Source organism: Bradysia coprophila (assembly GCF_014529535.1).
Source record: "Bradysia coprophila strain Holo2 chromosome X unlocalized genomic scaffold, BU_Bcop_v1 contig_12, whole genome shotgun sequence".
Classification (NCBI taxonomy): domain Eukaryota; kingdom Metazoa; phylum Arthropoda; class Insecta; order Diptera; family Sciaridae; genus Bradysia; species Bradysia coprophila.
Window position 1 is genome coordinate 3092982 of NW_023503293.1, and position 27835 is coordinate 3120816.

At 34.2% G+C, this 27835-nt stretch overlaps 1 protein-coding gene across 6 annotated transcripts in view; it reads right to left on the reverse strand.

The window, feature by feature from the left end:
* Positions 1-27835, reverse strand: part of LOC119067239 (peripheral plasma membrane protein CASK) — a 273427-nt gene that overhangs the window by 212920 nt on the left and 32672 nt on the right. For all 6 annotated transcript variants that reach the window (XM_037170102.1, XM_037170106.1, XM_037170104.1 and 3 more), the window contains 6 exons: positions 26102-26283; positions 11784-11959; positions 11576-11698; positions 10726-10873; positions 9337-9515; positions 8944-9111 (listed from right to left, as the gene is read on the reverse strand). In XM_037170102.1, the coding sequence (XP_037025997.1) occupies positions 8944-9111; positions 9337-9515; positions 10726-10873; positions 11576-11698; positions 11784-11959; positions 26102-26283 (976 nt within the window). The remainder of the gene's footprint in view (positions 1-8943; positions 9112-9336; positions 9516-10725; positions 10874-11575; positions 11699-11783; positions 11960-26101; positions 26284-27835) is intronic.

Sequence of the window (27835 nt, forward strand, 5' to 3'; positions counted from 1 at the left end):
ATATTTGAGGACAATGCGTGTTTACTATCTGTGCTTTTTGGACAATTATTTCTATCGGGGTTATTTTGCGTAATATCGATTAAAGGGGTACATTGCCGGTGAAATCTAATCGTTGATGTACTTTATTTCGTAAAACTGCGGCCAGAGTCTTCCCAATGATTCGTTGGACATCACATTTTTGATGAGTCACAACGTAAACGTTTTCGCTTGTACTTAAGTACCAGGACACCCAAAGTTTACAATGATCGTCAAGTATCAATTTCTTATTTGATTCCCAAACTCATCTGTAATTGTTCCGAAAAACGAATCGATTTTATCGAACAAGGAATTGAATAACATTTTGAACGAGATACGTTGCGGCGATTAATTTCTGATATTGTATCCAATCAAACAAACAAATAATTTCGTTGAAAGAATCTTCTAGTCAGCTAGTTTCTAAGATCTCTCGGAATACACTCCCTCCTTTGGTGATACTACATACTACCCACAATACAATCTGCACTGGTTAAAGTCAATGAAGCTATGTAATTTCCATGTATTTTTTTTACACTAGAGACATAACAAAAATCGGCCTACAAATAAATTCTCCCTCCTTTGTGTTGTAGTAGTATAGTGGTACATAAATACTATAGGAGCTTTGGCGTCGTATACTGTGTGTATATTTATGCCTCCTTTATTTACGGGAAAACGTTAAATTAGTGTTTTGTGAGTATGTGTGGCTAGTGGCTATATGTCTTACATTTTGATATATTTTGTGTTTTTGTGTTGTTTATTATTATTGAGATAATCTGCTAGGATGAAAATATATAAAATTTTATTTAGATTACTACAGGTGAAGCTTAGGATGGAGGGCTTAACTAAGTTAATGTATGAATTAAATAATACAAAAAAAAGTTGAGAAAATTTATGAATGGCACAATGGGAAGATTTATAACATGGGAATTATATTTATCGCGATAATTTTTTTTTGGTAAAGCGTTCAGTGCAGTGCATCTTATACGTTAGTACATGGGGGTTTCAGAGAAACTTCTCAAAGTTTTTTTTATTATTTGGCAACACTTCCGAGTTCAAACTCAAAAGTGCATATTTAAACATGTAATTCCTTTTTTTTACTTTTTATTTCAACTAAAAAAAAACCTTTTACTGCCGCGTTGCGTCGCGTCGTAATGTTTTATGGGAAAATTGCACTTCATAAATTTTAAAAACGAAAACGAGAAAAAAAAGTCATTTCAATTATACTCGGTAAACGAACCGTTTGATTTTATATTTAGAAAATCTACTCAAACAGCAAACGGAAAGTAATTAATTCCTTTTTTTGATATCGGTATATGAACCAAAGCTGAAAGAGTCCAATTAACGGTCAATATCAATTTATAGATAAATTAAACCGTTCACCGTAAATTCATTCAGCTGTATCTATTGATGTGTGTACTTTGAAAGGAATCCAAAAATTAGTCAATTTCTATGAAACCTACGAATGCTGGAAAAATCCAAAGAAGAAATTCAACGAAATATAAAACTTTTTTTTTGTACTGTGAAGATGATAATTTGCTTCTGAGCACAAAAAAAACTTTGTTCCTAATATTTACCTTTTGTGCGTAAAGGCAGCACTGGGGAAATAGTTGAGGGTCCAATATTAACCACCTTTTCCAGTTGGCAAGCAACAAGAAACAAGAAACATTAGGATTCATGAAGATATTATAAAGAATATAGGCCATGTTAAGACTGATAAACCGCGAAAGTACCTGATTGATTATAATCAAAAGTTCCATGTATGCAACAGGAATTTAAATATTTTTAGGAAGAGACTATTGGCACCCGGAAAAATTAAAATTTGAATAAAAAATCGGGATATTTTGAAAATAAAATTTTACGAAATGTAACGTAAAGGCGGATTGTTCGATCCTGAGGAATTCATCGTCTTACCTATATATATAATTCCCTATACTAGGGAATTCGTCTTTCTACGAAATGTAACGTAAAGGCAGTTTGTTCGATCTTAGGGAATTCTTCCATTTACAAAATTTAACGTAAAGGTATAGAACAATCCTTCTTTAAATTACATATCTCAATAGGATGAATTCCCTAAGATCAAACAAACTATCTTTACGTTACATTTTGTAAAAGGAATAATTTCTTAGGATCGAACAATCCGCCTTTACGTTACATTTCGTAGAAAGACGAATTCCCTAGTATTCTACAAAACGCATTTGTGTTATATTTCGTAAAAGCATTAATTCCCTAGTATCGAATAACCCGTCTTTACGTTAAATTTCGTAAAAAGACGAATTCCCTAACATCGAACAAACTACCTTTACGTTACATTTCGTAAAAAGATTAATTCCTTCGGATCGAAATTTCGTAAAAGAACGAACATCCCTAACATCGACCAAACTACTTTTATATATATATATTTATTCATTCAATAAACACTGACATTACAACAATGTTTGCCGTTAGATACAGTATACTGTAAAAATTGGTCATCGCTTTCATTAGTTTTAAATTGCGTTAAATTTCGTAAAGGGACGAATTCCCTAAGATCGAACAAACTACCTTAACGTTACATTTCGTAAAAAGATGGATTCCCTAGTATTCTACCGTAATTTGCATAAGAAACACTTAACGGTTCTTTACTATTTATTTTTTTATCAATATTTAATTTCATAAGGAACTTACTTGATCGAAAATGCAAATAAATAATTTGCAAAAGAAACTTTTTCTACAAATAATTTGCAGTATTACGGCAGTATTGTGCACAAAACAGGTTTAAATTTCAAAATATCCTGATTTTTTATTCAAATTTTAATTTTTCCGGGTGCCAATAGTCTTTTTATTATTCTGTGGCTAATGGCACCCGGTGCCAATAGTCTCTTTATAATACTATGGCTAATGGCACCGGGTGCGATTAGCATTTAGAGCACTGCGCCGTTCAGCCGATGGACAGTTGGCGGCTAAAACGTAGCCGACACCCTTCGGCGGCCGGCTAGTATGATATTTATGGCGGCTAGCCGGCTCAGCCGGCTGAATAACATAATTAAAGTACAGTAGAAGAAAAGTGAATACCGTTTGGTTTACTGATTTGGGACTAGTTTTGGATTTCAAATGATTCCACACAAAATTTGTTTAACCAATAAAGGACTAATATTTCACATTCGGAATTTTTGGTAGGCACGCGATCGCCAGCTGAAATTAAATTAATCTAGGTCCTCTTTTGTTAAACACATTTTGTGTGGAATCATTTGGAATCCACAATGAGTCCCAAATCAAAATACCTGACGATATTCACTTTTTTTCTCCTGTATTGCTACAATCGAATCAAATCTCATAGAAGTACGCAAGTCAGAAGTCAGTTGCAGAGATATTTGTTTCATATGGATTAGACGAAACCGCTTCCATTCGAAAAAGGAATCAAACATTCAACAAAGGCTTTAGCTGTTTAAGCTGATCTGACTCGTACTACAACTAAAACACGCGCACGATTTACCATTTCACATGTAGTACATTCATGACTTTATTGTACTGCCCTCTACCAGTCGACAGGTGCGTACACAATTTTGTAAGCCAACGAAAAAAATTGCTGCAAAATTCTCCCAAACTGTGTTAAAACCAAAACTTTCGCAAGCCATCTTCCGTCGCCGATTTTTAACACGGCTGAGGCGGCTGATAAGGGTATTGGTGGCGGTTCCGGCTGATGTGCTTTTTCGGCGGCGGCCTCGTTGTTGTTACACGCATCTAATCATTGTTGCACACATCGGTGGGAAAATTTGTTTGTCTTCCATGGGAAAGCTTGTGTATCGAGCCGTAATTTTACTCACTACACCCACCCAAAATGAGTCAGTACTTTATGCGGGTGTAGTTCTTTTAACTTCATGATGCATGATCACTAAAACCATATTTAAACTCTAGTGCCGAAAAGTACCTCATTTCGAAACATTATTGACCCTCGAAATGTACTCTTTTCACAACCACATAACGAAAAGTCATTCAGCCAACATTATACAAAAAAGAAACGAATATTTAAAATGCAGATACCAGCACTTCGTCTCCGGTCAAAGTACTTCTATCACAGTTCCACAGATTGAACAACATTTTTTTTTTTTAATTATTTAAATCCGCCAGAAGAGTCATCGTCACGTTTAATATTGTGTACTAGCACACACAAACTCAAACACACAGACTGTGTCGAGATAGAATTTCAATTATTTTTCCTTATCGGCAGATAATAGAGTTTATTGTCAAAACAAAAAATTTGTGTATGAAAATGTAGCCAAATTATTTGTGGTCTCGTCATTAAATATTTTCTGTGTGGATAGAGTCAACAAAAAAAAATTATTGGATACAATTTCCAAACTTGTTTTTGAACAAAAATATGAAATAAGAGCTGTTGTGGCTGTAGAGAGCATCGTATATGTTCATCAGATAGAAATATTATATTCCTATGCTGCTACTGAAATTGTATACATAGCCAAATATGGTTGGATAAATCGTGTTTGTTTTACGATTTACTTCCATTCTCCTGGATAATTTTCAGCTAAACGAAAGTACCCATAATTGGTAATTCAAATAGCACACCAAGAGAAAGTCGCTCCCGTATTAAAGTTTGTTTATTATGTATGCATATAAACAGCTTTTTAGTCTTTCATAGCAAATATTATATTCTCGGCACTTGCTTTCTAATTGGATTGTTTACTAAATTGTTGAATTTTGTAATATAACATTCATTGTTCCCGACATATTATTAATCTATGAATGGTCGAACCAGTTGTGAGAGTTCTCCACGTACATTTCATCCATATTGATGTTCACATAAAAGGTAAATTTTAGCCAATTAGTCCGTTATTAACTTTGCCAAACTGGGAATTTTTGAAGTTTAATTAATTGTTTGGAACATAAACGATGATTAGCGTTGCTATTTTAAATCATAATTGGTGGTGGATGAACTGATGGGCAACATTGGTGAAAGGTTATTCTGCTCGCAGTTAGATTTATGCTGTTAATTGCGATGTTCTATCATATTATCATAATATTGGCTCTACCAATTTGGCCGTAATTTCGTTGATACCTAACGCGCGACTTTTTTTTGTAGATCAACATCTCTACTAATTAAGTGGGCGTTTCAATGAACTCAAATTGACAATTAAAAGTTTGAACCTGCTGACGCATTTTTATGTTATGTCGAAACACACTTTGCACTGAAAATTTCTGTTGGTTGTAACAGCTTTTCATGCTTTAGTGATTGTTTCTGTTGATCACGATTTTCTGCTAAGCTTTTATTTCCGGATTTCGTTTTTTTTTCTTTCGAAAGAGTGAGTCGCAGTCAACTCGGTGACCCACTCAAATTGGTTGAAACTCATCACGCGACTATTTCCACCAATAGAAACACTTTGCTCGGCCAAACGAAGTAATAAATTTAACTGCATTCAAACCTCCAATTAAAAAAAAAACTTCCATCGCGAATGCAGTATTTATTTATCGTAACGACAATATGTAAACTTTGCAGTGTTTTAAATCTCAATCAATCGATTTAAGTTTCCACCTCAATAGTGACTCGAACCGACAAGTTACAAAGACATAAAAGAAGCATAAACATTTGACTGTGAGATTTTCTGTTTAGTGCTACGCAACTCCTCGTTTGTTCAGATTCAGTGAATTCAAGTGTTGCATTCATATTAAATGAGTCTGACTTTCACATATGAAAATGTCGTAGATATCTAGATAAAATGGAAATCCATCAATCGTACTAAGTGTGGCAGAAGAAACGGATGGCAATAAATGAAACTTAAATGAAAGTCTAAAGCTCTGCTATTAAAAATTTCGAAGTTACAACCGTAAGTTACACGGTGTGTGCTAAAAATTTATGCAAAAGCTCGAGCGGAACTTTTTCGATTTTATTTAGCACAACTATTATCCTTCCACACAACCACCATCGAAATGTGTCCTTAGTAAACGAATTTTCGACAAAAAGCTTTCGCAATGCATGAAGCTTTCGATCGAAGCACGAATTATGCACGAAATATGGTTTTTGGTCGACTATTGTTTTGTAAATCAAAATTTGTTTACTCCACCCTGATGTTACATTGCATTGGTTTAGATTTAATAAAATTCTATCTGCAATCAATGTACGAATTTGTGAATATTTTTCCATCTGGTAATAATTTCCTCTGAGCAATAATTACTCTGTACATTTCCTCGTTCCACTAGAGAATCCATTAGTGAGCAGATAACAATGTAAAATATTCACCACTTAACCAACAGAAGTAACATTGAAACTGAACACATTCAACATCACAACCACATACAATAGTCTGAAGTAGGTATTTTACACTACGTTGAATGTCCTTGTGATTTATGGTGAATTATAGGTGAACGATAATGTGTTTGTGGTATATCTCAAATGGTTATGCAATAAAAAAAATCTAATTGAATTTTCCAGAAAACCTATCACGAGTAAATCACTTGTTAGACGTTGACGTCGTTGGGATTATTTCGGGTTTACTTTCAGATTATTCTGTGTTCTTTTTAAGTTTCTACGTTCGTTTATATATAACAATTTATGCATATTCTACACGGACCCAGGTGGCTTAACGGTCCCAGTTGCAATCTTAAATTCTAAGAATAAGTCCGATTTGTATGTGGAATACCGAATTGTAGAGAATTCTAATTTTAAATTGAAACTTGAAAAACATTCCGATTTAAATTTATATTTAGCTTGACTAACTTTAACTTTGATTGCCCATTGTTCCATCATTACCAAGAGTTGTATAATACATATGCGGTGACAAATTCAATAGATAGCTAGGTAGATAGGTAACATGCGATAATCTAAGAAAATCATTTTCCAAAATTTCACAAATCGGGAGCTGTGTAGAGTAGTTAAAGAGTTTGATGTTTACAAACAACCGCATCTCATACCTCTAAATTTGTTTATATGAAATTTGTGGAAAAGTTTTTTTTAAGTAGTTAGTAGATAGTGATTAGGATTGCTAAGAATAGACTTGTATTAGCGGGAAATGGCAGAGAAAAACACCGATAGCTAATTGACACTTGAGATGCACTGCATTTTGAAACCGAATGAATTTGAAAAACATAGCTAACGCCGACCCGTACGAAACACCTATTCGTATCAAAAGCCTTTAGTGTGAAACTCTTTATTTCTCTTACTTCATACTCTTCTCTACTAAAAAGCTATTCGCCCTTTAAGGGGCCGTCCATAAAGGACGTCCGCGATTTTTCTGGAATTTTAGACCCCCCCTCCCCCTTGTCCGCACTTTTCCACTACACAAATGTATGGCGGTCACACTTTGGCGAACCCCCCTCACCCCCATAGTGCGAACGTCCTTTATGGATGGCCCCTAAAATCACTTACGTTATCCACTCTTTGCCTTGTTATCATATACAAATAATTGCCGGAGGCAATATGGACAGCCACGTACGAAGTCAAATTTCATAAATTCCTATTTAAACAGCTTAATACCGCAATATTTACCTATATTTTCCTATAAATAAACATTTCAAAGATGAATATGCTATTATAAAGCTATTATATGTCTGTATATAGCTCTATATGTCTGTATATAGCTCTATATGTCTGTATATAGCTCAATCTAGCTGTATACAGTTGAATATAGATGTCCATATATGGAATGCCTAAAACACCCCACTCACATAACCAATTACTTGTAAGTTAACAGAAACTATCTAAGTACATTTTTTCCCAAGATATATCACTTTTACTAAAATCCAATATGGCCGTTGGCAGCCATTTTGTTAGGAGATCGGAAATACTACTGATGCTCCACATTCGTAAATAACTTTCAAACAAACAAAAATTCATGAAATTCGGTCAAAATTTACTCGAGATATTGACAAAATATTCCACGTTCACTGTACGGCTGAGTAGCCGGATAAGAGCTCACTCCAAGAGAACTAGCTCAAGCTCCGGTGAACCTAATGTCATAAACTCTTTTTTCCTGAAAAACTGCTTGGCGCCCTGTACCTAGTTCACACCAAGGGGTCTAACTAACGAGTCGGTGATCCGATTTCCATAAACTTTTTTTTTCGTCGATCGGTATAGTAAATACATTTATCACTGACAAGTGTAGTGTTTAAATGTCCGGAGATATCTCCGATAAATCCAGAAGCACTTATTGGGCCCCAGCTCGAAAGGGGTCGATCCAAAATCACCCATCTTCGAACTTAGCCTGTCTTTCGACATTACCAACCGGGAAAAAAAAGAATTTTCAAAATCGGATGCGTTTTACTTAAGTTAGAGAACCCAAAGACAGACAGACAGAAGGACATTTTTTTTCGCTGATTTTGCATCTATGGACAACCGCAATAGGTTTCTCCATACTCAGTGAGTCCAATTCGACGTGTTACAAACGTATGTGTAAACCTATAAGATCCCAGTATTTCGTACGGGTCTAAATATAAACGGGTTTGTGTGACCTCCACTCTCATCCTCTAAATAAGGCCTAACATTCCATTTCAAAATTTAACACGCTTGTCTACTTGTCGATGTGATAGTTATGCTTTCGCAATGTATCGAAATAAATTTCGTTTATCGTTGCTCACATTGTCCGTTTAATGTAAATTAATTTCAATATTTTTAAAACAATTTATTCTGATCGCAATTTCCTTTCTCACAAATTGATTAAAAATGTGCAACAAAATATAACCCAAATTAGATCACTAGCCTCATCAATTAAACGAGCTATCGCTTTTCCGATATGATAAAAAAAACCTGCAATAAATGTATTCACAGCTAATGCAATGCAGAGCGGTATATAACGATAACGATTTTTGTTATTATAATTGGGGAAAAAAGCCAAATGGTTTCAGGCTTGCATTATGAAGATAAATTTAAATTTGATTCAAATGGTGCGAATGGAAACATTTACATTCGTATTACGAATTTGAAAAGAAAATCAATTCACTCACCTGAATGTGTGGAAGAGTTAGCAACTGCAGCAACTCGTTTCGGTCTCGAATATATTTGTGTCCTGGTGCTGATGAGACAATATCTATTGCATCACGACATCGTAAAATACCATCACCCGGTGGAGTTCTGGATGGTGACATCACTGTGCAGCTGATTCTATCATACAACTGAAACGATTTGGTTCAACGTTAAGTGTTTATTATGTCTGCTTCATTTTATGGACTTGGAATAATAACATTATTTAATTCCCAGTCCATAAATGAATTTCCATTCTAATTTACATAACAGCCATGGTCAGTTATGGCTGATATATCCGGCAATTTACCGTATATAATCGGAAGAGTGTACTGGTGTACTCGAATTTAATTTAGATGTAAGTATTCAACAATTACCTGCAGCAAAGCATGCAATTTAACGTCTCTCAACATTTCGATAAGTACATCTTGGTCTACAAAGGCATCTTGAAGGGCATGAATGTCGTCTAATGAATCTAAAACCATTTGAACAGCCTCTAAACCAGCCTCTTCATCCGCCCATTCGTTTAAACTTTCTGATGCGGCACCGACAGCCACTTGAGAGTAATGAGAGAAGAAAAACAAATATTATTTTTACCGCAAGACTCACTTTTAATAATTTTAATTGAGAGAGACTCGACGACGTGTGGTTAGTTGACTGAAGTCGTATCATATAAACACAAGAGAATGTCTGGGATATCTTGGTAAAATACCGCTACTGACAGATGTGATACTTGTCGAACCGAACGAGAAAACAAAAAAAAAGAATCAATTCGGTCACTGATACAACTAATGGTAAATGACAGGATATAACAGCAACCAATACCATCACATCAATGAATTTCATCAAATTGACGGTCGGGAAAAATGATTTATTAAAACGACAAGAAATCGATGGAAAAATGTATTCTGAACTGCCAGATATTCGACCGCGCCCGGTTATACAATAGGACCAATATTTTTTTGGAGAAGTCATCGGATTTTTATTGAATTCTTGGGGCTCAAGCCGGGTTTGCGGAAAAATTAGCTTCATCCGTTCACCTTCACTCCGCCTCATGATACAATTGGATACCTAATGATCAATAAAAATCCATAACAAGCTTCCAATTATAAATTAAAAATATTCAAGTCAGTTGTTCTGTTCATAATGATGTGTAAACTGTTTCCCTTCCAATCTTCGTAACACAAAGAGCCCAATGGTATATTCAACCTGAGGTCGGAAAATAAATCGCTCTGAGCTTCAAACTAAACACAAAAAAAAATGTCGGAAAGACAACAATATTGAAACACATTACGTTGTGCTTTCAACGGTATATACCATTGCGTATGGCCCGTGTAATATTACAACAGTAGCCACTATACCCATCCAACCTATTAATATTTTTGTTTAGTGTTCATGTCAAGAGCAAAATACATTTTGGGGGTGTTTTTTCAGAAGTTCATTATCGTTTTAATATTTGTTACGTGAGGGTAGAAATTAAACCAAAACGGAAGTGGATGGGTCCAACTAATCAGTAAATGTAACATTCTCTCTCACTCTTTTCGTTTTCGGAAACATTTTCTGTTGTAACGACTTTATTTTTTGGCTAATGGAATCCATTGGTCGATGAAATAAAATAACTTTTAATGCAGTCACGTTTTTTGGCGTTCTAAATTGTTTGTATTATACATGTGAGAGTAGCAGGGACGTTATTATACCGAAAATTTAATCGAAAGATAAAGAATTTTTCACTGTTCTATTTGTGAAAAGTTTTTTTTTTTATATACCTGAGTCCGTGTCGGCACCACAAAATGGATCCATTGCAATGCCACCAGCAACAGCTTGTACAGCACCTTTTAGTTTTCGTCTTGCATTAAAACGCTTCAATTCTTCGACTGTGTCACCCAGATGTTGTTTTTGTAATTTATCACGATCCTGGAATTGAAAGAGCATCGATGCATTATGGTTTTCGTTCAGCTAGCATCCGATTCTAGGTTTTTCGGTATGCCACGTAGCAGTTTCGCCTCCGTAATAAATTGTCAATTATTGAGTTTTATAAGTTTTATGAAATACCGCAAACATGTCGAAGTGGCGCCAACTGATACCGAAATCAATATAGAATCTTATCTTATGAAGCTCCTTAGAATTGTTTACAGACTACGCAGGTCACTTGTTATGTTTTATTATTGTGAAAATAAATGAAAGGAAATGATTGTGAATGAGGGATCGAGGAAGGGTCCAAACTGAAAAATGTTCAATTAGCATTGACCATATTCGGGTTTTGGATTCTTTAATAAACACTTTAGGTTCGAATCTTTTCGAAAATTTTTCTGGCTACCAGCCGTCGCACATATCGACCGAGTCAAATTTTCAAGTCACCCATCATAACATAGTTATTCGGTTTAGAAAATTTTTCTCAAATTTCGTAATTTTTGCGTTTCGAAAGGCTCGTGAAAATTCTTGAATCCCTCGAATTATTTTGCGCGGAAATAAAAATCATTTGTAAAGAAAATCCGCAAGAAATTACTTCAAACTTTAAGAAAATCATTTGGAAATCAAAGGAAATCCTTCGCGCTCAAAATACTAGATTATCTGCCTGTTATCTAATCAATAAAGTAATAACAAAAAGTTACTTACTCGCATCCATGGATGATCTAAAACTTGTTCTATAGTAAGTCTATTATGTGGATTCGGTGCAAGCATTTTTAAAACTAAATCTTTGGCATTCGATGATATTGATTTCCACTCAGGAGATTCTAGCTGTTGATTGGTGAACAAAATATATTTTGATTTGATTTAATTCCAATAACGGATTGACTATTTAATTAAAACATTGAACGCTCACCACAACACGACCATGTCCAATCAAATCATGTAAACGTTGACCGGATCCCAAAAACGGAAGCCTTCCCGACAGCAAAACATGTAACATAACACCAGCACCCCAAACGTCACAACCCTTACCATAAATTCGTCTCGTTACAACTTCCGGTGCAATATACTGCGGACAACCAACACGACCTACCAAAAAAGAAAACGAACAAAAATAAAATCGGAATTCCAATTGAAATTGTACAATTTATTTATTTAGCATGGCTTCTGACGATGATGTGGTATCATTACAGTTTGTACAATGTTTTCTTTTACAATATGACACAAACACACATCTTGCATACTCTCCTCGTTTGCACCATCAGAAAACATAAAAATTTTCAAATTATTTTTTAACTCAAATGTTTGGAAAAATGTATGCGATCTGGTGAGCAGCAAAACATCTGCCATAGTTCTGTGTACAGGGTGTTACAATTTCGGTAGAGATACCAGCAACGATCCATCCAACTATAGTTTATGTTAATAAATTGCAATATCACCGAATGTCGGTTCCACTTCAGCCGGATTGACAAAGGTGGTAGCTATGACTGTCAAAATCGTATAGGGAAACTTTCAGGTCATACTACATTTTTACACTGGTTCTACAACATTTAATTTTTTTCATGAATAGCAGAAAACGTCTATGCTGTAAATTTGCATCTACTATAGCGAGGATGCGACTGCATATGAATTCAAAATAATTTCATATTCATCAAAAACTTTTGTTTAAACAACAGCTAGCACTTTTATGCATGATGGTTTTTTTTTATAGTTCGAGGTATTGTGTGAAACCGCAGAGCATGCTATCATAAGTACGATGAAAGAACAATTAAATTTTTTTCCGCGAGTGTTTGTGTACAGGTTTTTTGTCATTTTAATCAATCCAATCAAAGCGCTGTAGCATACATAAATTAGGCGGATACCGACAAAATATTTTCTCGGTAATTGTTTAAGAAAAGAGCTTCAGCCGAAATATGTCACTATTTTTGTGAAAGATTATAACGATTGTTTATAAAGATGAAAGTTGAACTATAAGTCCAAGACGTATGTCATGTGAATGTTACCTCAAGCTTACACGTTAGAACGATGTTTCGCTTAGTTTACTAACGATTAGTCATAGTCACCTGCCATCCACAAAAAAAAAGAAATCTATGAACTGTGATTAGCGTTCTCCTATTATAGCACAATGTGTGTTTCAGTTTAACAGATTGAACCATTTTACTGTGTAACTCTTGCCGTTGGTAGAAGGATTTGCAACAAAGACTGTAAGTAGAAAACAAGAATAGACCGGCTAAAGCCTGGTGAGGTCTTTTTCTTTTTCTCGATTTTTTCTGGAGGCAAGCAGGAAGAATAGTTTCATTAGTCGATATCCAGATGTTGAAAATAAACATCTCCACCAACTTTCACCAATTTAGTAGTCAACTACCAAATTATCGAATTATAAATACGCAAGCAGCCTAAATAATTTCATCAGTGGGTGTGCAGCTCTCAAAGAGTAAACATCTCTTCCACATCTCTATCAGCAATTTGGTAGTTAACTACCAAAAATTAAGCTTTAAATAGGCGAGCATGTAGAATAATTTTGTCAGTCGTCGTGTAGTTCTCGAATAGCAAACATCTCTTCTCCAAAAATTACGCTTGGTAGTTAATTATAGCCTTGGTAGTTATCTACCAACTACCAAACTTTCGAATTGCAATGTTAACTCTGAGCTATCGGTTATCAGATAACAAACAATTATTATTTGCCTGATGTTGATATGCTCATGGTGGCTTTACAATTTTGAATGTCAATCTAGCTCGCAACTACCAAAACTACCGACTACCAAATTTTCTGTTTATAAATAGGCGAGCAAGTAGAATCATTTCGTTAGTCGGTGCTTAATTCTTGAACAGTATACATCTCTGTCGAAAATTACAGTGAACGACATCTCAAATGTCTCACTGTTAAATTTTTCTGAGAAATTTCTTGTGTCATTGCAAATTTACAATGACATTCTCTGAAAAAAATGACAGTGAGACATTTGAGATGTCGTTCACTGTACGTTTGTTAGTCAATAATAATCTTGGTAGTCAGCTACCAACTACCAAATTTTCGAATTGCAATGTTAACTGTGAGCTATCGGTTATCAGATAACAGATAATTATTATTTGCCTGGTGTTGATTTGCTCATAGTGGCTTTGCAATTTGGAATATCAATCCAGCTACCAAAACTACCAACTTCCAAAACTACAGACTACCAAAAATACCAACTACCGACTGAGAGCTACCAAAACTACCAAATTTGTGGAACAGACAATATGGTATTTTTTCTAGAAGAAAGTCTATTTACACCTTAGAGGATAGTTGCAGTGTTTGGGGGTAACGAGGAATTTCGCGCCGGCGTCATTTACAATAGAACATTTTTCCTTTTACGAAAAGTCTATTGTGAATCACATCGGCGCGAAATTCCTACTCTATGAGGGGACTTTCGCGTCAGTATGGGCGCGAAAGTCCTAGCAGCCTGTTTGGGATAGCTCTATAAGCCCCAACGTGATTTTTTCTCAGCGATAAACAATTTTTGAAAAACTTTATGTTCAGAAATCTGTTATGCTATATTGGTGTGATTATCCGGAAAAAATAAAACAATACAAAATGTAACAGCTTCTGTAGTAATGCATAGACAACCATTGTTTGCGAATATTGACAATTTAGTGAAGTAAGTAAGTCTTCCCTGGGGGCCTTTTGATGTACAAGTGGTACTAAATCATATTAAACCATTTGAAATACTCAAATGTCATATCGAATTTGTAACAACGTAATCCTTCCACTTCCATCTTTTCCATCTTTTCATACACAATTCTCTATTCACAACGTTTTGATGCACGTCTTGTTAAATAATAAAAAAATGAGAGTTTAAATCAGTGTTTGAGGCATTATAATACCTTCATTGGCAAGTTATATGAAAACCAAGACGGTTCGTGTAATGAAAACGTTAAGCAAACAACTAACATAATACCGTATATCCACGATAGTCTCATTAAAATCAGCTCTATACTAAGTGTATGTGTGTATTATCGTTAAGACGTTTAACATTAATTCCTTTTTAAAGCTGCATAAGTTAAGGGCGTCAAATCGGTATCACATGTAGTGACTTAATATATCTGGCAAAGGAATGTCTCTTATGTATACATTCATCTCATATCACTTTGAGACTGTGTTGATGTTATAAAATGGTTCAAATTCATTCGTATGCCGTCTACTATTTCACATTAGAATTTATACATAAATATAGCTCATTCACTCAAAAGTGAACTCTGTTTTCATATTTCCTCGTGGTGTGTTTCTCGCGTTCTATATAATGCGAAAATAGGAGTGAAAAAAAAATCGGCTACACGATTATTTCGTTTTTTTTTTCTAAAGTAAAACGAATAAGTGTTTGAATTACACGATATTAAACAGCGTTTTGATGTGGAAAGTGTAACGCAAAAGAAGGAAAGAAAAATAATATTCACATCAAACGTATACCCTAAAAAAGTTGTCGTTTTCACACCTTCATTTAGCTTTTTTTTTTAAGAAAAGAAACGTGAAGTAAAGCGACGAGAAATAATTTGACTTACAATTTTTGGTGTATAAATAATATGGGAAAAAGAAAACACTTTTTTGCTGCCTCCCATACCCATTCAAAAATTCATGACTACACATTTTCGTGTTGTGAAAATTGCAGACGATATTTTTATTATACGAAATGAGTGGAAATATAATTTGTGGATAATTTGTAAATCAAATTTATTTGACGGAAGATTTATTTACAGTTAACCCCAACCAAATTTTTGACGCAGATTGCTTCAGCTGTTTTTCACTCGGCTCACACAAACAACCAAAGTTTCTTATACGTGTTTGACACGATTGTTCTGCAAATTTGGTTTTTTGAGCTCTGAGTGTGTCGCTTAGAAACCAAATTGATGCTCGAGAAGTGTAAAGGTCTAGTTACCGTAATACCTTATCAGCATGTCAGGCACGAGAAACCTTCAATAAAAAAATTATTTTCAAATTCCATTATCTGTTGAGCCTTAGTTTGCTTCACACGTATAAAGACTTGATAGTCTTTTGATAGTGATAAAACCGCATAAGCATGCATGAAAGTAGTGTGATTGTATGAGTGAACCAGTTGGTAAAACAGATGAAGCAAACCTAGACACAAATTTGGTTGGCATTAACTGTACAGATTAAGACACCAAAAGGGCCAGACAAACATTTTTCGACTAAGGTATTGTAAAATATGGCACAGATTTCAAACCGTGCCCTTCACGCCCTTTATGGGCGACTAACATTCACACGGTGCTGTTCTAAGTTAGAACTTCTAAATGCACAATCATAATAAAGTCATTAATAAACTAACAATCTAAACACGAAACTTTAGTAATTATGGGACAAAAAAAATCTCGAAACATCTCTGATTTGATAAACACGCAATAATGGAATGTCGAAGTAGACATAGTTGCGAATGTACACAGTGTTAATTTGTCGTAAACAAATTCACAGGATGTCTCTTCATTTTCAAATGTCTTTGTGCCTCACACGCTTTCATGTGATGTAAAATTAATAGAATGTCAACGAATTGTTTGATGAAGGTATATAAGTACTTCGTCAGGAGGAATATTATTTATGAAAAATTGTAGCGCAGAGAGAGCGCTTCGGGCTCTTCAACAACTTTATTATTAAGAATATTTTGTTCTTTTACATTTTGTATTTCATTTTTTTTTTTCAATGTAGAAAAAACAATCTTACATTTTTGTTTTCTGTTGACAACTTGGTAATGCATACAACTTTTAAGAGTCTGTTACAATATGTAACGTAACGTCTATCATTTCCTTTGTTATAAAAAAGTATAAGTCACCCCCTGTAAGATGGTGTACATTTTTTATATTTTCCCTTTTTTTCTCTTCAACTTTTTTTTTTCCTGATTAAATGTACATAGTTCAGCATTTTACACCGGAAATGTGTGACATGATACTGTGTTCATGATGTTCTCTTGTACTGCTGTTTATTGGATATGTGATGTGATAAAGAAATCAAAATTGACGTGTCGGTGTGATATTACACTTTTTTTTCCTCTCTACCCTTTAACAACGTTTTGAATAGTTGTCTACTTTCACATTTAAAATAAATTGTTCAGAAAGTTTCTGGATGCTTTGAACCCAAAACTGATAAAAAAGAATGTAGAATTTCATTTTCGCTTTACATATACATTGTATCTGTAACATTTATCACCTCGACGATTCGGATATTTCAACGTATACAGAAATGGACGAAATTTTTTCTCCCCGTCAGATTCTGTTGATTTGGTTGTCCAAATACACTCACTCGATTAGGTTTCCTCAACAAAAGCTGGGCAATACAAATTTAAATATATGAAAGTTGTATAATTCGAAGAAAAGGAAATTTATATAAAGCCGAATCGTACAAACTTCTTCCAGAACGAAAATTATGAACTACAACGACAGCAATGGTTCGTTAAATTTAAAGTCAATACTACGAATAATGGTAAACATAGCTGTGTGCACGTATACTTTGTTTGAACGTCGGAAAAAGTTTACGTCCTTAGTTTCGACAAGAAAATAATAGAAAATGTAAAACACCCAAAGATGTGAAGCTTCGAATAGGTATGTAAATAGCAATTTCCTTACCGTAAAATAACAAACGTTACAATGTTCAAAAAAGAAAAAAGAAAATGCAAATAACAGCTACGCCAGAGACTTATGCAATAATGTATAAATCAAATCTTATTTTCCCTCATTTATGTATTATCACATTAATCGTCACATTTTGACGTTATATGCATAATAAAACGAACTGGTCGATCAAATAAAAAATAAAAAGAATCTGTTGACAGATCTTATTTTGTATCGTTCTAAGCATCCCTAAAACGCCGTTAAACAGAGTTATAATGCCACGCATTGTAGTTATAAATACGATATTTTGATTACATTATGGAACATATAATATAGATCCTCAACTTTGTAAACGCTTCAAACGAAAATGTTGTCGAAAAGAAAAAGCATACATTCGAAATGAGTTCAAAAATGAAATTATACATTTTCGGTTTGATGCTCGTTGAACAAATCGTGAGCCCCAAAATTTACACATTTTCTTCCGCATACATATATATGGAGAATATAAAGAGGGGTCGTTTAATGTGGATGGAATAAGGAAACAAGATTTAATTTACCAACTTAACGCAAATTTATTAAACGAACAATATTTTCCCTCACTGTTAAAAACGTAGAAATTTAATTACTCCGTGTAAAATGTTTCCATGTTCTCAGATGTTAACAGAAAATAAAGTGAAACCATTTCGGTTGTTATGTATATATATATTTGAAGGCTATATACATATAGGGTTAGGCTAGAAGAAAAGACATAACATGTAAGTATATTTTATCGTAGTCACCTAGTTAACAAGTATTTTATAATAATGGTGCGTTTCATTAATCAATTCCCTTTTTTCTCTCACGAAAACAAAAGTTTAATTGAGCAATGAAACGAGAGTTTCTTCAATTTATTAAAGAAAACAGTGGAAATACAGAATTTAAGTAAATAGCAAAATGACAAGTAGTTTGAAATTTAAATTTTGATTAAAATTCAGGAATTTGTTAGAGTGATTTCAAACGGATTTGCAAGTCCGTGTTTAGCGTCAACAGTCGTGACTTAATGCTTTCATCATAAACTAGTACAAGTTATTTGTTTGCAGAGTGCAGAAAAAGAAAATTCTGACAAGTTTGCGCCCAGAGGGAAGTTTATGCTCACAGAGAAGAAAGGAACATAAATTGTTGGAGTTGGTATTTTCCATTTTTCCGCCGAGTGGAAATGTGTGCGTGGTGTAAATAATCGTCTTTCAAACTAGTGTTGATCGCGACTTCGTCGCTTATGTCCCACATCGTTTGGAAAAACCGTTGTTCCTAACTTATGCTGAAAGGCTTTTTAAGCGAATTCGATTCCAGCCTCTCATTCACTAAAAAAGCATTTTAGCATGCGTTAGGAAAGTAACTATTTATCTAGGCCAGTCCCTTGTGTCAATCCGCTTGCTTTACGTTTTTCGAGCTTTTCACTTGCCATACATGATTTGGAATGAAAAGTTGTGGACTTTTCTAGTATATTTTTGGCGAAGAAAGCTATTTTTCTAACACTTGCCTTACAAGGGACTATTCAAATCTTGGAACCAAATTTTAAAATTTTTATAGTGACTTGGCCTCATTGCATGAAAAGTCACAACAACATCAATCCGTCATAACATTTTTGAACTAAGTGAAAATTCAGGTGAGAATGTTTCGATTTTCTGCCCATGGAAAAGCAGGTGCTAATCGTCAACAAATGTTATTTTTTCAAGATAGTTTTAGTGGAGAAAATGAGATTATTCACACCACACACATGAAACGGCAATTAAAACAAATTAAGCAGATTAATTTGTCTAACAAATCAAAAATAGTTTTTGAACAAGTCCGTAAATGGACAATTTTATCCTAAACATTCAGGAAGAACGTACATCTATAAATAGCCTCAGCTTTTAATAATTTAATTTTGATGAAAATTTCAAACACGGTAATCCTGCAAATCGCTTAATGAATTTTTCAACCTGCTTTATAACACAATAAATTAATGTTGAAGTGAACGATTTTATCAATTCAGTTTGAATGCATGAAACTCTCAAAACGTTTCATCTTAATGAATTGGTTGATGGAACCATGTTATAACGAATAGTCACGTACGAATTAATTAGATGGTTTCAAAAATTGGTTTTTCTATTGAAAAATCTTTTAGTTCGCAAAATTAACCTACGCACAATTTATGAATTTATTACATCTGTTTCGGTAAAATAAAATCTGGCTTAGCTGGAGCAGAGCTGCAACTTGGAATGGTTATGAACAACCAGATTATGTTTATTGTGTTCTTCATAATTCATTTTTGGCGGAATATCACATAAATGGCAAGCCAATTAAACGGGTAAACAACATTAAAGATCTGGGCCTAACGTACAAGAACAACATGCATTTCGAGCTCTCCGTCCATACGTCGACAGATGCACCGAATTAAACTTACAGCCACTGGTAAGACCGGAAGAGTCAACTCCCAAGCCCATCGTGACAGAATTACCTTGAATGATGGATCAATAACACTAAGAACCTCGTCCTTGATTCGAATTGATGCTCACAGACGAGAATACCTGACTTATTCGCCGTTCAACTTTGCCTGTCGTTTGTTTGACTTGGCAGCGATTCACGTAGACCCGACTCTACCATTGCGAGAATTTCGCCGCATTGTCCCGGAACTTGACGATTCGGCGTTTGGCACTTTTGCTACCTGCTAGTATTGATGATCGTTTCGAGATTTCGTTTTTGTTTTATTTTGTTTTGATTTTGAACGGTTCACGGCTATTTTTTATATTTTCTTTCTTTCTTTTTACGATCTAGACGATGCCGTTTGGCTATTATTGTGATATTTTTCTTTTAAATTTAGACGGTGCCACCCTTGGCTTTTTTGTTATATCTTTGTGATACCTTTTTGTTCATCCGCTAGCTTGCTGGAGGTTTATGCTTTTACTTGCCTTTGAGGTTATCTTTTTTTACATTTAATTATTTTGTATTTGAATAATGTCGGCTAGAGAATAGTAGACATCAATAAAAGCTCCATTCATGCATTCATTCATTTAGAATTCAATTTATACTGGGGATGCTGCGCTATTTTCTTAATTGTTAATAGCTCGGAAGTTTGGTAATGGATCGGCAAATTATGATTCACTTCAGGTTATACTCTTCAATGAGTATATAGAAGAGAAACGGGCAAGGTCGGTTTAGTCCCAAACACACCGACTTAGCGAAATATAAGGACCTGGAATTTCCTGGATTTGATGGGACTAATTGGCCGATGTCACAATTTGTAATATTTACCCTACTGCTACTAACGGTAAACCACTGTTGGTTAATTTAACATTTTTTTTTTGTTTTATGTTGTTTTTTTTAAAACCCAAAATGCAGCCATTGGGTTAAGCAACCGTCAACACTTAAATATCTTCACCCTCCCGACACGTCCGAATCTCGTCTTAAGGAAATTCGTAATGATGCCTTAAAATATGTTGTGCTACTGGAGCGATTGAAATTCTTTGCTTATATGTTGAAATAAATGTCCTAACTTTTAAGTCCAGTACACTCTGAACGGAGTATAGCACAATTTACAAATTTTACGCCATTTACAAGATTTTGTTCCGATTTTGAATTTTAATATTTTAAATCTGATTCTACCCATCAATTCGGTTTAGTTGTACGGCAGTTATAGTAACACTACGTAACAAAATTCCCATAACCAAAGGGGACATAATACAATATCCTTCAAATATAATCGCGCAATGAAGCGTAACATAGCTTTCACTTTTTGATATACTGAACGCATTAAACACACAACTGTTCTCCACCCCCATCCCTAGGATGTATTAGTGTACACATCAAAGTATAACGATTCACATTTATCGAATATTATACATCGACAATCTAAAATGTAATGCAATTTATATCTTATACAACGCACACATCAAAATTCTTCAAAATGATGGCACGTTGCCATTTAGTTTCACGATTATGGGGAGCTCCACAACAGCAGGCTTTCATGTGTGCTTTCATAACACTTTATTATTGAACACCCGGAGACTTGTTTGGGAAATGATTATATTCAAAGAAAGTTTGTCTTAAGAGGTAAAAATGAACGATTTTACGGTCTTTAAGCGAAACATGAGTTATATTTTGAACGACGCGATTGATGTGAATTTTCCGAATTGTAGATTACGGTGTGTTTGATGAATGATATATAATGCTATAGTATAAGTATGTTTTTGGGACAATAAACATACGTTAGGGTAACTGGAGTCTGTCTGTGAAAGTTATTGGATTTTGTTGTTAGAGACGTCGATAGAATTCAGTGTAGATAGGTAATTAATAACACATCCAGTGAGCGAAAGAAAGAAAGTTATGTGAAGATTGCGCTGCAGAAAAGCATTACACGCCCACTAATTGTTTTGTTATTTGCACAGACATTGTTGCTAATGGTAGCTTTAAGGTGAGAACTTGTTTAGCTCTCGTCTATGTCATCGTTGGTGGTTTCGCGAAAAAAAAACAACAATATTTCAATCGCGACCAACCGTTTCAGCTATCCTAATTCCACTGTAATTATGTATTATGTGTTACGTGTTTCACCATGGCGTTAGATAGATAAAGAGCTTTTAAGCTGCTTCGAAAGGCTGATGATAAATAAATTTACGAACTAGAAAATTGGTTTTGATTTATGTTTTCGTTAGATAAAATGTTTTCACTACGAAAACAGCAGACAACAAAAAATACCGGCTGTACGTTTCGAAGCATTTTCATTTTAGAGCAACAACAAAAATTTACTTGCCACAATCGCTAATGCATTTTTGGTGTTCAGAAAAAGCCAAATTTATTCAAAATTTAGGCTTTTTTCACGAGACTCATAATTAAGAGGGTTTCCTTCCAGTACATTAAAATTTACCAATATTTTTCCCGCATGTAATTGGGATATATACACTTCAATCTGGCGGCATAATACGAATAACAGCTTGATTTGTCTTCAATTATTTATTTAAATAAAAAGCAAATTTCAATCCTAATACAAAAAGCCGCACAAGGAACTCAAGGCAAATTTTAAATTCGTGCATTATTAGTATGAAAAGTTTACCCACCTAATTTGAATATTTATTCGTATTGTTGAACTGAACCAATTTTTGGTACTAGCATTTTTGGGTAATACCATCGTCTTTTTACGGCTTATATTAATATAGTAACGTAAACACAACATTTTCAGTAGTACAGTGCCTTCGAAAATAAATTGGAAATACAAGATTCCACTTTCTATTTTGGAGAATGGCATTCTACATACAAATAACCGATGAATTGGTGTTCCGTGCCTATATTACGAATGCTCAAGCATTCTTGATAGAACTGAAATGGCTTATGTAACAGATCGTATAGGGACAGCTATTAGCAAGCAATACATTATAAACTGATGGCTCTTTATGTATTCTTGTGCGTCCTCTTCAATATTGTAACACATAACCGGACTAAAATGTTAATTCAACAAATTTTCTTCACAGTTTATGCATGCAGATATTTTATTTGTTAAGCCTGCAGGCTTAACATTTCATGTCGAATTATCCACAGATTTTCACCGAAAATATCCATTTCATTTTCTCAAGAGGAACAACTTTAAAAATACTAAACAGTGCGATAACCAATGTACATTTTTTATTCCATAAAAAGAATAAAAGATTTACCGATAGACAGCACTCTCAATTTACATTCTTTGAACTCAATCCATCGAAATTATTCTTCCGTTTTGATATCCATATATGCATACAACCCATTGATTCGTATATATGGGTAAAATATTCTATTTTATCAGTTGAACAATGGCATTGACAGGCACAGTTATAGAGATGTTTTGAGGTTTTTGTTTATCCTGTTTTATGACGCGATCTGCCGAACGTAATATGTATTCTCCCATCTTTGCCGATTTAAATCGAAAGAAAAGTCATATCGTAAAGTATTACGGTTTTGCAGTAACTGCTTCTACTACATTCATGTACATCAGAAACTCAGTCAACTGCAATATTTTCTAATAAAAGTAGGTTTGTGTATATATATACAAATATGCAAGATGTACGCTCTTCCTACGGTTCTATGTCTGCCAAAACAAATATTTTGCATGTAAATAAATACCGAATACAAGAGTTCCTGAACCAAAAAAGTAAACAATAGGAAAACTCCCAATAAAGGGTGTAACGTTCAGCAACGAGAGACAACAAACAATAGTTACTTATCGACTAAGTCTCGTATGAAGCTATTTTATGCCATTAAATGTCACTATGAGAAAAAGCCGAGGTGACGAAGACATTCTCGGCGACAACATGACAATTCGGAAGATACAACGCCATTTTTTCAACACGGGGGCGCAAACAGGTTTTCAATTCTACCCGAATGGTGACATGGAAAAGTGAGGATTACGTCCCGGAATTGCATAAAAAAATATTGAACCTGACATGATATTTACCTCTGTCTTGTGCTCAAAAATGAGAAAAAAAACTTTACTCACACCATACCTTGATCTTGTAAAAAATTTCTCGTTCCATACTGTGTCCTGTTTTATTATATTGTCGAATCCAATAACAAATTGAAGTTGATAGACAAAGTTTACGGGAGAGATGGAAAATCTCATTCAAAATGTATTTTGTCTTTGGGATTCAATTCAAATTAAATCGTATGTATACATAAGGTAAGTTGCAATTGTTTTGTTGTTGTCGCTGCTGTTTTCTTTTCTTTATTTTGTTTTTCCTGGAGAAATGCAAATACATTTGTCATATGAGATTGAAGTTTCGTTTTAATCAAAAATAATAAAGTCGGAAGTCATACACGAAATGGAAGATTAGGTTGAAGCAGAAGTAGGTCGCATATATTAATACATAATGAAGGTAAAATGAAAATTCATTTTCTTCGTTATAAGAATTTTACATTTTACGGTTATACGGGTACTTGAACTCTACTTCAAATTACCCAAAAAAAAACACAAATATGACGAGATATCGCGCAAGTATCTTTAAAATCAAGGCACGTGAATAATCAAGAAATTACGAATCGATGTGCATTATCGAAAATTTATTAGAATGTACGCTAGTACTCTTACCAGCTGGTAAAATTGAAAAAGGACCACGCAGAATAAAGAATGGACATTGTACGCTCAAGCCTGAACACGTTATTATTTATGCTGAAAATTATATCGTTTTATCGCAAATTAAATGTGTTCCGTCTAGGGCCACACTTGCCAGAAACAAAATGGTTGAACTAAATGGCAAAACAAAAAAATTCCCTCATGATATCAAAATAAAAAAGTTTGTTACTTATACAAAATGCGAAATAATAAATGGAACACCGCAAATTTATTTATATTCCAATGGAATTATGGCTAATAAAACAGATTTTATGAAGATTACCGCTGAAGGAAAAAGCGCGACGATCACATGATATAGAAATAGAGAAGAAAATAAATAAAATTAGATCCTACGCATAAATAAAGGATAAAAAAAATCCGAGTAATTTATGAGTGAACAGAGCCGTATCTTCATCAGTTCCTATTCCAACATTTTTTATTATTGTTTGTGTTCAATTTTTTACGAATTATTGGTTCATTCGGCATCGTTTATGATATAAATTATTGGTCATTCACATAGAATTAGAGTAAATGCCATTCATAGATTATTCATTTAAAAATTAAGAATTTAATTCCCTCTCTTAAGAGATGCACGATTTTATGGGAGAGTTTCATACGTTCACTCCCTCAAAATCTTCACAAAAATTCATCGAAAAATATCAAAAATGTTTGAAGTGTTAAATTTACTACGGTAAAACCGTATTCAACAGATTAATGACATGACTTATATCCACCTAATTCACTCAGCATTAATCCGATAATATCATATTCCATGAGGAGCCGAGTTATTTTTTTATTATTCTCGCAATTATTCTCAGAATAGAATTCTCAATTGGATGAAAAGATGACAATTTTTCTAAACGAGCATAGCCCACCCTCGACAGTATCTAGTTACGGCCCTGTGAGTGATGCCTATTTGTTTCACTGTAAAAAGAACTAGACAAGAAAAGCAGAAAGAATCACTCAAATGGTGTTCTAATGAAAATGCTTAAAAAGGGTGTTCGGTTGTCATAAATTAATAAGCGGGATTTATTCGTAACCATATCAAGCCTCTAAAGGCAGAGAAAATTATTTTAATTTCTATTGAGTTCGTTCACTAAAAGAAAGGGGAAGCAAAAGAAGTATTTTATATAAAAAAAGATCTCATTGAAAGACTTTGAAAAACAACATATTTATGCCTCTAGGCTGTGCAAATAATACTAACGCAATTAAACAGATAATATGTTCAGGTTTTTTATGCTTTTGTTGAAAGGAAAAGAAAGAAAACCGATTAGATTTCGTTAATAATTCTTTGAAATGTTTTACGACTTCTTTAGAATTCACAAGCTTTCTTTTCAATTAAAATTTACAATTGAAAGCATTCCGAAGCTATCCAGAATGTGAATAGATTGCATCAATAGCAATTTGCTATTTTATGATGGTGTTGAAACAACACCAAAATGATACACACATCAGCGATTCAGGTAAATAGTTTCTCTATCTGTTTACAGACCAGCAGCAAACTGTAGCTATATTTAAAATTGATCAACAACTAAAAAATCACTCACCGTGTGCTTCGATGGTATCTCGCCCTCCTGGTAATTGAATAGCAGCACCAAAACCTCCAAGTTTAACGGGAGCAGAGTTATCAACGGTTGCTAACAAAGCACATGCAGGTCGAACATCCCTGTGCAGAATATCATTTTCATGGCAATATCGTAATGCCTCCAGTATTTGTCGCATGTAATGACTGCAAAGAGAATTGGTGACACGACACGTTTAAAAGGTTGCATTTCACAGTATTTATAAAGACGGAAGCAACTTATTTGTTTATCCATCAACATAAGAAAGTTTAGTTAAGAAATATACGGTTAACAGTACAACTACTACCGCCATAATAAGTTAGAAAAGAGACACATGCTAGAAAAGAATTTTCAACAAGAAATTTAAAGAAGATCACGCTTTCGTTTAAGGGCATATTTTTTTGAATTGGAACTTTTTTTGTGCCTAGCGTTGCCTAGTGTATGCAATTTTTATTATTTCCAAATCGATTTAGCCGATACCACCAAGTAGCATTCTGAATCGAATATTACAATTATTTCGGATTTTTTTTAATGATATTGATTCATAACTCCTTTCGCTTATTTAAATAATCCGTGGATTATTCTATTCGTTAATTACTAATACTTTAATGTGATGCAACAACACTCCATTCAACAATTATACGTTGGATAAAAAAATGTGGAAAAATGACGATAAAATTCGAAAAGCTTATATTTGAATAATAACCAAAACATACGAATGAAAATTGGTTTTCCAATCATTTAACAAGCCGCCGCAGCTCACTATCAACATTTGCATTATAAAGTCAATTTTAGATTAGCTCCAAATTGAAGATTAAATATTTGGTACTGGATTTGAGCGGTCGAAACTGCACATGTCCGCACACAGTTCGGCAATTCAAACACTCAAATTAGCACAGACTTTTTAGTAGAAAGGCCTGAATGGGAGCTTGTGAAAAATATTTACCAGCAGTACAATATTCGAATTCTACAAGCAAAAATAGATTACCTGAAGTAATATTACCTGCCGCAGATCTTTCTCGTCAGTGAACCGTTTAAATTATCATGGATAGTGCCCAGAGCCTAATATTTGGGAATTAATTCCCAAAAATTCGATTGGATGCGTAAATATACTGTTCGTCCTTTTTATGACAGTCGCAACACATCACGAAAACAAAGAATATCCGTAGATAATAACCACAACAAGACCTTACTACAATAGCCTTCGACCAAAATGATCCAGGATTCGACTCTTGTGTCGTATATGGAATTTTTCTAGCGATTATATCGCATTGTTAACGAACTAAAGTTTTAACTGAATGATTGCACATGATTTATTTGTTATATGCAATAACTAGTCTGGTGCGAATTGTCCTTTCGCTCATATTGAATGTAAAAAGCGATTGTATGGTTGATTATCGTATGTGGGTCGGCCACGAACTCGAATCGCAATGTTGCCAAGCTGGAATCGACCTGGTTTGGGCCATGGAGCCGCCGTCAGCTAAAACTTCTTCCGGCTCTATAAAATTGAATTTTGATCCGAATTGAGCGGGAAAAAATCTTGTGTTTCTTGAACCTCTCTGCATACGAGAAAAATATAAGTGCTTAAAAAAGTATGCAGGTGGCGCTGTAATTCAAGATGGCGCCCATCAATACAAAAAAATGTGCAAATCTGGAAAATCCAGAAAATGCTTTTTTTTAAGTAATTAATGTTTTTTATTTTTAACGTAAAATTGACAC